The sequence below is a fragment of the Momordica charantia genome (assembly GCF_013281855.1).
Source record: "Momordica charantia cultivar OHB3-1 chromosome 11 unlocalized genomic scaffold, Mcharantia_2.0 BLBB01000011.1, whole genome shotgun sequence".
NCBI classification, from domain to species: Eukaryota; Viridiplantae; Streptophyta; class Magnoliopsida; order Cucurbitales; family Cucurbitaceae; genus Momordica; species Momordica charantia.
In genome coordinates, this window is record NW_028275159.1 from 21541595 (window position 1) to 21556784 (window position 15190).

A 15190-nucleotide genomic window follows, 5' to 3' on the forward strand; every position below is an offset into this window, starting at 1 on the left:
GACATGGCGGGGATGGGGGTGTCCTCGCCCCATCGCGTCCGCATCCCATTTAATATTTTATATTTTTGTATATAATAATATAAATAAGATTAATTATTATATATGTTTTTTAAATTTTTAACAAAAAGTCCAAATCCAATTTCTTATTGTACTAGTAGTAGTCGAATTTTTTTTATAAATCATTCTAAAAAAAATAATATATATAAATATATTTCGGGGACAGTTCCTTGCAGCAAAAAGAGAGAGAAATCGGAGGAAGTGGCGTGGGAGAAAGAGAACGAGAGAATGAAAAGAAAATTTTATATTTGAAAGACAAAATTACCTTCGAAAAAACTACGAAAGTTTATAAATTAGGACAAAATAGGGAAAAAAAGTTTCTCCCTATATCCCCTTTTACATATAATATAGATTATATATTTGGCTCCGTTGGCAAAAGTTTGGGATCTCTTGGTCACTTGCTTAGACGTCTCAAGTTAGAACCTTCCAATGAGTTGAATATAAAAAACTCTTGATGTTTCTCGGGTCCATATTTTAGGGTGGGCGCAAGTACCTCTAAGTGTAGGTGAGCAAAACTCCAACTCCCAATTATTAGAAAAGAAAAGTTAAATTATTATAAGTATATCGAACTCATTTTAAGTTATGCCTGATTTAAGCCTAATTTCAACCTAAATTCTTAAATTTCCACCATTAGTTTATGCCAACTCTCTATCAAATTGGTATAATTTCGACTTAATTCTTCTTCAAATTTAAGCTCAGATTTTATGCCAAATACACTAAGTTGGCTTGATTTTTTGACCTAATTCTTCATAAGGTTAGTGTTTGATTTTTGACCTAATTCTTCGTTAAGGTTAGGTTGTTGTAAACTCATTTATTATCTTGATTTTGATCTAATTCTTTTTTAGGTATTTGTTATCATTCGATACTATATGAGTTTATTATCAACCAAAAATAGTATAGTAAAAAAAAACTTAAAATATAATAAATATGAGTTTATTCGTCCCATGTAGCTTGAACCCAAAACCTCAAGGTTATTCCTTATCAATCTTAGCCATATTACATTTTTGGATCGGATGCTCATTTGAGCGAGTAAACCACCACTTAACCCAAAAGTTTAAGCTGATGAGTTGGGTAAATTTAATTTATATATTGGTTACTTAATAGAGATTTGTGGAAGAAAAATTTGAACTTACAAACTTAAAAATGAGTAGATGTCATTTACTGGTGAACTATATTCATGTAAGCTACTATGATTAGTAGGGATGTTCATTGTTCGGCAGGCATCTTGCGTAGAAATAAACATTGAAATCGGCCATTTTTTTCCACTGCTCTAAGTTGATTGATTGGTTGGTTCAATCAATCAGTTTTGGTTTAAATCGAATATATATATATTTTTTAATTTATGGTCACATTTGACAGAGACTTGCAAAATAGAGACTAGAGGGAAAAAAACAGTGGTGAGAATGAAGAGAAAGTGAGAGACAGATGTGAAGAAGACGAAGGAGCCAGTAAAGTCATAGTGAAGGTGAAAATCATGAGATGAAAGTGAGTGAAAGCGAAAATGAGAATGTGTGTGTGTGAAGTTTTGAGAATTTACGTGTCCTATTTATCATTCGATTTTAAAAAGGGCCAAATCATATTTGATAATGAAAAATGTCCATTGGTAGTTTTGGTTTGATTTTGACATTTCTACGATTTTTATTTGGTTATTATTTTTAAAATAAAATATCTTAACTTCCATTATCTTTCGTAAAACCACTCTTGTTTAATATACAAGGAGACATCACACCGAAGAAGATCAGGGAGGGAGACGATCAGACAGAAACGAGAGGAGAAAGGGAGACAGCAAAAATCCAATAGGGGAGAAAGAAGATATTGTTAGGCAATGCTAAACATTGACACAATCAAGCAAGGGAACAACGGTGGGGCAATGCGGGTGGGTGATAGAGCTGGTTGCAAATGGGGCAACGATGACGAAGGAGAGAGACCTATATGTTGAATTTCTACATTGCGTAGGTAGAGTGCTTTATATTTTTTGTATTAATTGTTAAAAAAAATACACCTTATTTCTTACATTATAGGTTCACCTTATTTGTTCACATTTTTTATTTACCGTTTGCCGTATTTTTTCTATGTTCATTGTATTTGTTTCTCTGTTCACCGTATTTGTTGATCTATTTGTCGTATTTGTTTATCGTATTTATTCATCTGTTCGCCGTATTTGTTCATATGTTCGCCGTATTTGTTATTTGTTCCTCTATTCGTCGTGTTCATCTATTTGTTTTGGGTCTTATTATTTCCGTGAAACAACATTATTATGGGTCTTAGTATTTGTGTTTCTAATTACATTTTGTTGGTTGGTGTTCATTATACATTCTTTAAGTTTTTTTAGAATTATTTGAATTATACTAGGTAGGATTCTCCAAAATTATATATTCATTTTAAAATCATTACAAGGAGGATAATTTTGTAACTAAAAAAATTAATAGATATTTTCCTATTTTCTTTTAAAATTACCTATTTTAAATGGTTATATGCTTGTTATCTTTTTTTTCGATGAGAGAATAATACATGCCCACAATTTAGTTGTCTTTTCCAATTTTTATCACTTATTTTTAGGTTTGATGTTGGGTCCTTGAACTAGTTTTTATCCCTAAATTTTTAAATTTATTATATTTTGGTCACAAACTTTCAAAATGTCTATTTTAATCTTTATATTATGAAAATAATTTAAATCATTTCAATTTTTTTTTCATATACCAAATCTCCATTCGTCCGGTAATCATCTTACTCAATTTATTTGGCTGTAATACATGTCTAAGTAGATCAACACACTCATATATACATTCAAAACTATTTCATCCATTTGTTAAAGGTAAAATAAAAATAAAAGATAAAAAATGGTTATTTTAGAAAAATATAAGGACTAAAATAGACATTTTGAAAATTTTAATAGAATCGTTCATATCGGTTTGATATCCATTTTTGTTTTTAGTTTTCTCTCTTTTTTTTAATTGTGTTTGTTTCATCTAAATTTCTTTGGTATGTTTTCCATATTTCTTAAAACCTCATTTGTACCTTAATTTCAAAAATAAAAATAAGTAAGAATTTAGTTTAGATTTTAAAAATATTTTTAAAAAAAATAACAAACAAGAGAAACACACCGATAAAAGTAATATTTTTAACTTTAATTTTCAAAAACAAAAAATAAAAAGTGAAATTTTTATCAAACGATCCCGATCAAAATAGAATAAAACTTGAATGTTTTGAGAATAAAACCAGATTTAATCCTTCCCTTATTTGTCTGTTCACCAAAAAAAAAATAATAATAAATAATAAAAATAAATAAATAAATAATAAATAAAAATCGCAACGTTTGCCTTCTCTCTCTTTTCATGGGAGTGGAGTGGGTTAGTGGGATAAGGTGCAATCCAATCATGCAATCATAGAATCAATTATCCAAATGGATTAAATAATAATATAAAGTTTCTTTTTTCCTAAGAAAAGTATAATAAAAATGGATTGAAATTTACTTTAAATAACACTTTAACACACAAATAAATCACAACCAATCCTTTTTAATACTTTATATCCATATTTTTGTAAAAAATAAAACCACTTTTTTCTTCTTTTTATATATATTTTTTCTTCTTTATACTCAACCAACTTCTTTTATTTTTTTTTTCCAGTTAGGTTGTCCACTCTTTTCTCCATCCTGTGACGGATTAAAAATTATGTCGAGGGCGACTTCATACTAATTCACAAATAAGTAAGATTCTGAGACATAAAGAGTTTTTTTTTTTTTTTTTGTCAATGTACTCTACAAATTTAATTTCGAATATTATACCTATAATATATTAGAATTTGTCGATAAATTTTCTAAAGTAATTATATAGAATATCTATTAAATCTTTTATTTAATAGACATATAATCCATCAATTTTCTTTAATAATATCTCCATTTGGATTATAAATTAAATCTACAATAACATTATTAAAAATAAAATAAAAAACTAAAACATAAAATAAGTATGATAATAATTATATGTATTAATGTAGTTAAAACCTGAGAATTTTAAGTTATAGTCCAAGTTTTTACTAATTATTATGTGTAAAATAATCTAAAATAGTCAAACTCATAATATACATAACCTACGAGTTAATAAAAATATACCTTAGACAATTAAAAATTGACGGCAGTAATTAGACTAAAAAGACAACAAAGGATTGAAAATTTTATTTGGTAGTTTTAAAAAAAGTAAGTGGTGGCACAATTTAAAATTAAATAAAAAATAAAATAAATAAAAATTTTTCAAGTTCAAACACAGGCACATCACAAAAAAAAAATCGACCATAGTCAGATTCGAACTCTAGCGGTTGAGAGGTCTCACGAAAATTAGATTGGAAGAGTTTTTATTTATTTATTTATTATTATTATTATTATTATTATTTTGCGAGTAGGGCCAAATGGATTATTTTATTTGGACAGAGGGTGAGATAAGTATTTAATATGATTACATATTTGAGAAAAATTAAAAAAGAAAAAGTGAGAGAGATATATAGTAAAATTAAAATAAAGTTAGAGAGAGAGAGAGAGATAACAATTAAAACATTTATATAATAAAGAGATATGTTATGTGAGAAAAAGAGAAATCATAACAAATTTTATGAAATTGTGAGATATTGGACAAAATAATTTTATTTGGTGTCTGACTTTTAGAGTACAACTATACAATTTAAAAATAGATCCTTACAAATATTTTTAAAAAATTGCATTTTTAACCTTTTTTTTTTTAGTTAAAAGTTGAAATGACACCCTTATATTAGTTTGAACTCTAATATTAAAGCGAAAAAGAATTAAACAGTTATGCTATTAATTTTCTGTTTTTTAAAAATAAAGAGCTAAATATAGGTTTAGTCTTTAATGTGAGTTTTTTTTTTTTAATTATAATCTATACGGACTAGAGATAAGTACCTGAACCAGTTGTTATGTTTAGATTAGTTTTACTACGTAAATAAAATTTTGTTTGATGAGAAATTTATATGGCATGATATGTAGTAAATCTGTAAAAATTTAGAGGAAAAATTAAGGCATCTAAGAGAGGAAAATTTATCCTCTAAATTTGTAAGTAGGCAAAAATTTCAATTTTTATTATTTTTTATTCTCTTAATCGGACAAATCTGTCCTCTACGTTTTTGCCAACTCAGTAAGTGAAAGGAATCTTCTTCATTAAACTTTTTTGCAAAAATACTAAAGTTTCAAATTGATCATAGCTCAAACTTCTCACACTTGTTTTTTACCAAATTATCGTAAGTTCAAATTTCCACTTTCTTGTACTTATAAAATCAGTTTTGTATTTGTTAATTTGGATTTTAAATTAAGATTGTTTTTTTTTTTTTTGGAAAAATGGTCTAGTTTGGAGTAGGTGTATATTTGATTATCAAAATTTCAAAAAACACCTTTAGTTTCTCAAGTTTGAATTTTTTGCAAGATCGAATCCTCTTACCTTACTTCGAATGGAAGCTTAGCCCGCCTCACTTGCTTTCTTTACTGCATAAGGGCATAAACGAAGTCAACGGATTTCCTTCTAACTAGCGGCTGAGAGTAAGCAAGCTACCTTCATTCAACAGATTTGTGGTTGAGTCAATAACATGCTTTGGGTCGGGAATCTTTGCTCTTCTCTTTTGCATTTATCGCAAAGTTGGCGTCTATGTTGTCTGGAAGTTTTAAAATGGATATTTTTTATCCCTAAAATTTGAGAAATTATTTTAAATGGTTCCTGAACTACTTTTAGTTTACTAATGCTAAAATGACCTGACATTTAAATTGTTGACTAGATAAAATATATTAATTTAATAATACATTTCCTTCTTCTAAATGAGCACTGACACGATTCACCAATTGGAGGAGGTTCTATTTCTGAATAACTAACTAACTGGATGCACTCATCGGAGAAGAGGAGGAAGAAGCAAGTGAAAGGAGAAGTTAATTTGCAAATAATAATAATAAATAAATAAAGGAGATTCAATGGTTGGAAAATATATTTTGCATAGTGAATAATTTAAGTGCCACATCATTTTAACATTAGTCAACCAAAAGTAATTTGCTTGCCATTTTTTTCCCTAAACCAAAGTAATTGGATTTTTTTTTAATACAACATGGGGTGGGGTTTGAACTCGTGACCTTTTGGTCAGAGATAAGTGCCTTAACCACTTGAGCTCAGCTCGGTTTGGCAGCCAAAGCAATTGGATTATTCACTTGTACAAAATTGTTCGAGCAATTTTATTATTATTATTATTATTATTATTATATATTTTTTTGTTATTGTGCAAATGTGATTATAGTTGTGTTATTTTTATTGGTAAGAATCGTGTCAAATCTTCAAAGACGACACATCTACTAATTGAAGGGAGTTCAAGTAATGGTTTATTGTCCAAGGAGACCTTGTGTTTGGAAAGATGGATTCGATCAATTATTGTGGCAAGATTAGCATTTTTATGCCTAAGTAAATATTGAATATTGATCGTAAATTGTATTAACTTTTGATTGTTAATTATATTCTTTAGACATGACCTTATGGACTAGATCGAAAAATTGAACTATGTTAAAAATATTATTGTGTTTGTTAGTGATAAATTTTGGCCTCTAGTGAATTTTCATGTGTCCTCCTAATGACTGTTTGACCACACAAACTACCCTAATCAAATTGAGTCATATAATAGCTATGCATGGATCAAATAAGCTCAAAACTCATTAAATGGTAATTCCGCCCCAAACCCGAATTAGCCTAAGAGCATGGTGGATTAATAACCCATTGAAACCAAATTTGAATAGGTCTGAATCCATCGAAGAGGATTGAACACATGACTCAAATGGGACCGTCCAAGGGTTGGGCTCAAAGTCATTCGAAACACATACCCTTTCAAGCTCGTTGAGGAAAATTGGACCTATGGTGAGCCTAAGTCCAAAGGTTGGATAACTCTATAAAATTATAAATAGAGAAGTCATCCTTAATTTTAAGGGGATCCAAGTTAGACAATCGAGAGAAGACTCCTAGAAAATATAAGACTATGAAGATCGAACGCTTTGAAGACCTTAAAAATCAACGGCTCTGAAGACCAAACACTTCAAGACTAAAAGACTTTGAAGATTGAAGAATTCGAAGACTAAAGACTTTGAAGACCAGGAGAGTATTTAGGAGATTGAAGACTCTAAAGACTAAAGATTTTGAAGACTTGAAACTTTGAAGATCTGAAAGCTTGTTGATCCCATAGAGGTCGACAAGTCCAAAAGATCGTTCAAAAGAGATCTACGAACTGGAAACTTGATCTAAAGAGATCGACAAATAGAAAGATTGATCCAAATGGATCAACAAGTCGTAAGGTCAGACCAATGAAATCAACAAGCCAAAAGATCGATTCAAAGAGATCAACAAACCAAAAGTTTGATCGAAAGAAATCAACAAGCCATAAGCTGATGACCTTAAACAAGTTAGTAGCTGCAAAGGCTCCAATCTCCTTGATTCGAGAACAAGCATTTCAACCTTTAAGTTGAGCTTATGTCTAAGAGAAAGAATCAAGGAGTAAACATCTAAGATTGTACCGATTATACAAAATATACAAAATCAAGTTCAACTCTATGAATCAAATTTCTTTGAAAATCTCGTGTGGGCGGTGTCATCTTTTTACTATACTCTCATTTCCGCGATCGTTACACTTTCATGCTCCCGATTTAATTAATTACTAGCTTAACTCGTACTACAGTCAATATATAATTTCAAGATTTTGAAATTGAGTTCATTAACTTAATATATTAAGATGTGATTATATATTAAGATGTGATTAGATCATTTTACTAAGTATCATGTCATATGAGTTTATTATTAATTAATTTTAGTATTGTCCTAAAAAAATAGTATAATTGAAAAATATTAAATTATTAGAAACTAAATTTTAAAAATACCGAGACAATAATAGAGACTATAAAATATATTTAGTTGAAATAAATTTATCCATTAACAATTTATATCTAATTTTTCAACTCTAAAAAGGTTTTTGAAGACCATTCTCTCTTTTTTTAGCTTAAATTTGAAATTAGGTTATAAAGCAAAAAAAAAAAAAGGAATTTTTTTTACCACTAACTTGGTAAAATTATAACTTTCCACCTTTCATTCTCAATTTCATCTAACTGGACCATGGACTTAAATAATGGTTGCAAATTTTATCATGTCTTCAATTTCACCTTTAATTCACCTAATAATTTTAACTATATGTGGATCATCAGGTTCGTTCAGTTGGGCTCAACCTCAGAGAAAGGTCGAGTGAACAGGAAAGGGAGGCCTTTCGCTGCGTTGTGCGGGGATGCGATTCGCCAAGCTGGGGGCACCGAATATGTTCTATCCTCAACCTCCATCCGTCATGTGGAATCTCAATCCACTTTTCCTATTCACTAGTACAATCATATGTTCAATTTCACCTTAATTCACCTTATATTTTAAGAAAAAGCAAGTAGAAATCTCCAAAAACCCATTAATTCTTTGCCAAAATATCCCCAACTCACTAGTTTCAATGAAATCAAGCTTTGCACGAAATTGAGTTTGATCCAGCACAAAATCCCCAAAAACTCACTAGTTAGTTTCAATAAAATCAACCTTTACACAAAATTAAGTTTGATCAATGTACAAAATCTCCAAACCTCATTAGTTTTAATGAAATCCAGAGAGATAAATGCACAATAACCATGTATAACTTGTCAATACTCACACATTTCAACAAAAGACCAAATCCAACGTGATTTTGGTGGTCGATTTTTGCAAGTGTACAAATCATTACAAGTAATATGGTAATTTGACTACAAGTAACGGGATTTCAATTATTATTGAAGTAAGAGTAGGAGGCGATAACAATAGTCATTGCTCTAAAATTTGAATCAATTGAGTTTATCCTTTGTTTCATTAATTGGTGTTATTTAAGCCGTTTTTAGAGTTAGACTTCATTTTATTATTTTTGAGGGGCAACAACATACCACCATGTAGAAACCCCTGTGGGAACACATCGAACTCCGCGGACTAGAAGTAGGTGGGCAAAGCGCACCGAAAAGAAGGGTCAAGCGTACTCTATGGATGCCCCCAATACGATTTAGAGGTGCTGACAAACTGGCATGATGTTAGAGGCGTACCCTAAATGTTGTCGCACCACTCTGGGATGGTAGAGAGGAATGGCGCAGAATGTCGAAAATAGCCCTCACACTCCCAATTAGATTGGTTACCCCTCCCTCCCTCTATCTTTCTTCCCTCCCTATAAATGAGAGGGAAAACCCTAATCTAGGTAAGCTGAATTTTCATACACAACTCCTTGTAAGAATTCGACACACACTCCCAAGTAAGACTCTCACCCTGAGATTGCTACTTTGTTACTCTACTTGCTCCATACATGTTTGCTCCCACCTTGACTTATAACTTAAGTATCATATTGCATTAGACAGAGCACTCTACTGGTATGAGATTTTTGTGTGCAGGTAACCTAGAACTAGGAGACGATGGCATACGTGATACCTCATGGTACCTATGTGACACTCACTCAGAAATCGACATCAACAATTCTAATAATTTATTTGGTGTTTAGATAAAATTTGGGTAGAAGAATTTGTGTTTGCGGCTCTGCTTAATAGCAAAAGATTAGAGTGTAAGTGCACACTCGTCACAAATAGCTAGTAATTTGTAAGAGTATTCCAAGATTGTTTCTTAGGAACAAAATGTATCTTCAACAAAATGTATCTTTTAAAAATGATGGTGATGAGTGAAGTGTAATTAAGTGAAATGTTGTTGGTTTTGATTTTGAATTACTCGAGTATGAAAGATCCAGACCTTCTACTTCGACTTAGTATGAGGAATAGCACTAGACGCTTGACACACCTTCCTGTTTTTGAATGATTATGCTTCTTAACCTACTTACGTCTAAGAGATCTCAAAGTTCTAAGTCGCTTCTGTTTATTGATAAAAAGCCTTAATTTGACAAAAACCAATTGCAACCAAGGATTAAGGTACTAGATGTCTAAACTAGTTAAGGATAACCTTTATGTCTAAAGTCTTCCTCTTCTCCGACTCATATTTTGTAAATACCAAAAAAAAAAAAAAGAAATTACATGATCGAACTACCAAAAAAGAGTGGGCTAAAAAGCGGAAACCTAAATACTTTACTTTTTATCGAAAAGTTATTTAGGGGTTCTTGTGAATTGAATCTGATTAATTGAAATTTGGTCTAGTAAAATGAAAGAATCATAAATCTCAAAAATAATAGATAAGAATATCGCAAATAGACCCATCGCGACACTCATCAAAGGCGTAGTTCCCACCTAGGAGCCACTTTACCATATTCTGAACTCAATGGTTTCAACTTTCAATAAATCCCCTACATAGTTCATCTTGGACCAGATCTAGAACGACGTACATTGCAAATACAATATTAAGATACAGACTCGTGTGACATCACCTTTTTTTTATCACAACATGTGGGGTGGGAGATCGAACTCACGATCTCTTGGTTAGACATATATGTCAATTATCGTTGAACTGTGTTCGATTCCATCGTCTTGTTAAATAAAAAATGGGAAAGTAACGATTTAAAAATCAATCACAAATACCAACGAAGATTTGAAATTTATTTTGATATTATTTTTGTTTAATTAATTTAACTTTTCATCAACATCAACAATAATACATCTCATTTTTAAGGACATAAAGGTAAATTCCAGTGTCCAAATATAATGTCTGATTATTAATGAGGAATTTGGGCTGGATTTATTATGGGTCCATTGGAGGATTTAGATTTTTAGGGTTTTAGAATTTATAGTTTATGCAAAATCACTATCTCCATAATAATTCTAGCGTTCTCCATTCTTTTATGATTTTTTTTATAATTTTTCTAAAAATATTCATCAATTTTATGATATCTTTCATAAAATTGACTCTTTCCATAGCCCCACCAAAATAGTGAGGGAAAGGGAGCATATACAAATAAATTTTTTAAAATTAAAGTAAATTATAAAATTGACCAGTTTAATTAAGAGAAAATAGGTTCAAACCCTATAATAGCCACCTTAAGAATTAGTAATTATTATGTGTTTCTTGACACCAAATGTTGTAGGATTAGACGTTGTCCCGTGAGATTAGTTGAGGTGCGCGTAAGCTGGTCCGGATACTCACAGATATAAAAAAAATTAATAAATTTTAAAAATTGATATTTATTTTAGTAAAATTTATGCAATAGTAAATTAATTTGTATGGTATTAATTATAGTAATAATTAAATACATTTAGTTATATAACTATATATAATATTGTTCTATAATAATTGCTTAATAAATAGTGTTCAATAATTTTTTCAAAATAACAGCCTTTTTAGTAGTTTGGTGATTAAATTACTTTTGAAATCCAACCTTAGGGTGTGTTTAGAGCCGATCTTTGATGTACTACTACAAAGATCGTTTCAAAGGTGGGAGGAAAGTCGACACTCTGATTATTGACAAACTTCTACACACCTCGGGTCTACTTGACAAGGAAAGATGGTAGAATGAGTGATAAAATTGATTTTAAACTTGACCAAAATAAATTTTTTAATTTGTCAAACATGATTAATGAAAAAGAGTGATTTTGATAACGGTAAAAATGATTTTAGCCATATCAAAATGACTTTCAAACACACCATTATTTATTTAAAATCACTTTTAATTATATAAAAATAAAATGGTAAAATGTGCAACGAAACGTTAAAATAATTATATGAAAATCAGTTTTATAGAATCGCGTGTAATTAAATCTCTTTTTTTTACAATCACGTGTAATTAAAGTCTTTTACTAAAATCATTATCATTATCAGTTGTGGTCTAAATGCCGTTGTTAGGTATATTAGCATGGGCCCAAATCATTATCCTCTGGCAGCCCATTCCATATTCTCTTATGCGGCCCACCGGCCCAGTCTGCTCAAATACGCTTTAAAAAAAGATGGTGAAAACCCTAAGTTGCTCTTCTCCTACTCTCTTCTCCAATTCTCATCTCGCAAAACCCTAGCCGCTCTCCTCTGAAGCCGTGACAGAGAAGAGATCATGGTCCACGTCTCCTTCTACAGGAACTGTAAGTATACGCTCAACAATCTCTTCAAAGATCCGCTATGAATCCTTATTCTCATCGCCACTTTTTTTCGTTTCTTGTTCGTCATTCTTTGATCTGCAACTTGGGAGAACCGGCGGTTTTTAATTACATTAGGATCATACTAAAATTGATAGAGTCCCAGATTTTGACTCTGATTAATGAGTTTTGGAACCCTTTTTCAGTTGGATGCCAACGAATGTTTCACTTGTTCGATTGTTGAGCATGTTGTAAAATCAGTGAGATTGGATACAGAGGAGTTATCATGCTTGTTTCTTTCTTTCTAGTTTTTGGTTACCATATGGAATGGAGATTATAACCTCTTAAACTTCATTTTTTTGAATATAATGCTTTATGATTTGCCTGATTCTTGTGGTTTTACTGAGAGCCATGGTGATTGAATTGTGGGTTCTAATTTCTATAGATGGGAAGACTTTCAAGAAACCCCGACGCCCTTATGAGAAGGAGCGTTTGGATGCTGAGCTTAAATTGGTTGGTGAATATGGGCTTCGTTGTAAGAGGGAGCTATGGAGGGTTCAATACGCACTGAGCCGAATTCGTAACAATGCACGTATGCTTTTAACACTCGACGAAAAGAACCCACGTAGGATTTTTGAGGGAGAGGCGCTGCTGAGGAGGATGAACAGGTACGGTCTTTTGGACGAGAGCCAGAACAAGCTTGATTATGTCTTGGCTCTTACTGTGGAGAATTTCCTTGAGCGTCGTCTCCAAACTCTTGTGTTCAAGTCTGGTATGGCAAAGTCTATCCACCATGCTAGAGTTCTCATCAGGCAGAGGCATATAAGGTAGAGTGGCTTCATTATCTTTTTCTCAGAAGAATTATACAGAGTTTATGTACTTTTGCATTCTATTAATTCATACCAATAATAACATTCTTTTTTCCATTTGACTGTTTTAATTCTTTGTTTTTGCTTTGTGGTTGATGATCAACTGTCAACTATATTTTTTCTGAGAATTGAAAGTTGTTTTGCTGGCTGCTTTTGCAAAATAAGGAGCACAGTATTGTTCTGCATTTATTTCTGTCCTCTAAAAGCTATGTTTGGGTGTGCTTCATGACATGGTTAAAAGTGCATTATAATATATAAAACACTTACTCAAAGTTATCATTTTTGAGAATTACATAAAAATGCTTTGGAAGAATGTTAAAAGCAGTTGCAATGCTTTGTAAGTAAGCACTGGTGGAGTGCTTAACCAAACCTTGAGTGATTTGTGATTAAACACTTTTTAACTCAAGTGCTTATTAGTTAAAAGCAGTCTAAAATATACTCTTGCTCAATTGATATTTATGTTGGCTTTGGAGCCTTTGAAGCATCGGTTGTTAATGTTTTCATCTGTCACATTTGTCGTCTTAGGGTTGGGAGGCAGGTGGTTAACATCCCTTCTTTCATGGTGAGGGTTGATTCTCAAAAGCACATTGACTTCTCTCTCACAAGTCCGTTCGGAGGTGGACGCCCCGGAAGAGTGAAGAGAAAGAACCAGAAGGTGGCTGCCAAGAAGGCTGCTGGTGGAGATGGAGATGAGGAAGATGAAGATTGAGTTATTGACTAAACTTAATCATATGCGATGATTAAGATTAGCCAAAAATCTCAGGTAACTGAGATTAACCTCGATTCCTCATCAAGATAAATCTTATCTATCACTATTTATGAGAATGTCACATCTTCTAGAAGTTTTGCTTTAACTATTTTTCATTTAGAGGACTGGTTTGTTTTTTGGTGATGAGGAGACTAGTTTATAATTCTGGCCCAAGCTTCTCTTTTGTTTTAGTTGCCATAGTTTTAATGCAATGATATGCACTATTTGAAAGACTCATTTTTTACTCAATCTTCCTTTGCATCATGAATTAATTGAGATGATTTGATTTAAATTATATTCAGCAGTCTAACCATTGTAAGTTTTTTCTAGTTTCAATGCTCACGAGTTGTTGAAATTCACCGAGAGTTCCAAGAGATTGAAGGTAGAAAAATGTGGTTTGATGTACAAACCAATAGATATTAAGATCTTGATGGATGTTTTGAAAAGTAAAAATTCTGGGTTTCTCACGAGTATTTGAAGTTTGATCAATTAATCACTTTGTAGATGCATTGGGAGAAGTTGTCGATGCAAAATGTAATCCGGTTTAAAAAGATTATTTTGGGATCATGATACTATTGATGATGTTCATGTTCAAATTCGACCTTTTATTATTTAATATTGCTCTTTTTATGTATGTTATAAGCGATTCCGATAATCTTCTGGGGAAATATTGTTCATCAAACTAAAAAATTAACGTGTTTAATTAGGGAAATTTGATAAAAAAAAAAAGATAGCACGACGGATCCATAAAGCAATTTGTTAAAAAAGAGTTTATAAAACTAAAAGGTTAAAATACTTTTGGTTGGTCGGTACTCCTGTTTGAGTAATGATTATAATTTATGTATTTTTAAATTGGTTACCATTTAGTCTGAATTTAGTATATAATAATTTATTAAAAATCTATATTTAGTTTTGATGAGATTTTTAAAGTGATTACAAGTTAGAGAATAAATATTTTTCGTATGTGTCAACATTTCCCTTTTTTATGGGTACCCATTGCTAGTATAAGGTGTGAGCCAACATTTTACATATCAGAAAAACAAAATGTTGTCCCTGATGTAGACATAATAATATTTATAAGAATTTTTAAAGTTTAAAATGGTAAAATTATTATTTGTTAATTTAAATATTTTTTTGATAATCTTTTTAAAAATATCAATCCACATTGACATTTTTTTAAAATTGAAACTTCGACATTTGTTAGACCTTTTAGACAAAAAGAAAGTTAGAGATCGCAAAACTTTGATAAAAGGAGTTAGAGATCGCAAAACTTTGATAAAAGGAATTTTGTTTTGGCAACGAATTGAAACATATGTTTCTTTAATTTTGTTCTTATTGTTTTGAAAAAATATATATATTCACTTGGCTCGAAAGTTTTCAATTAAATTTCTATAGTTAATTTGGGGTAGTACATAGGGGTCGAAAAATTGATTCCCCCATCCTCACATGTTG

The 15190-nt window shown here is 31.0% G+C and overlaps 1 protein-coding gene across 1 annotated transcript; it reads left to right on the forward strand.

Annotated features, from left to right (window-relative positions):
* The first annotated feature begins 11968 nt into the window (after positions 1–11968).
* LOC111012141 (small ribosomal subunit protein uS4y) lies at positions 11969–13987 on the forward strand. Its single transcript, XM_022286195.2, has 3 exons — positions 11969–12127; positions 12567–12948; positions 13516–13987. Exons 1-3 carry the CDS (start codon positions 12100–12102, stop codon positions 13697–13699), a joined length of 594 nt encoding a protein of 197 aa, XP_022141887.1. The 5' UTR covers positions 11969–12099; the 3' UTR covers positions 13700–13987.
* The last annotated feature ends 1203 nt before the right edge of the window (positions 13988–15190 follow it).

What these genes read in the sequence shown, in the direction of transcription:
- LOC111012141 (XM_022286195.2), top strand. Translation starts at nt 12,100, where the DNA reads ATGGTCCACGTCTCCTTCTACAGGAACT. An exon ending in CGTCTCCTTCTACAGGAACT is followed by an intron (nt 12,128 to 12,566) that starts GTAAGTATACGC and finishes TAATTTCTATAG; the next exon opens with ATGGGAAGACTTTCAAGAAA. An exon ending in ATCAGGCAGAGGCATATAAG is followed by an intron (nt 12,949 to 13,515) that starts GTAGAGTGGCTT and finishes TTGTCGTCTTAG; the next exon opens with GGTTGGGAGGCAGGTGGTTA.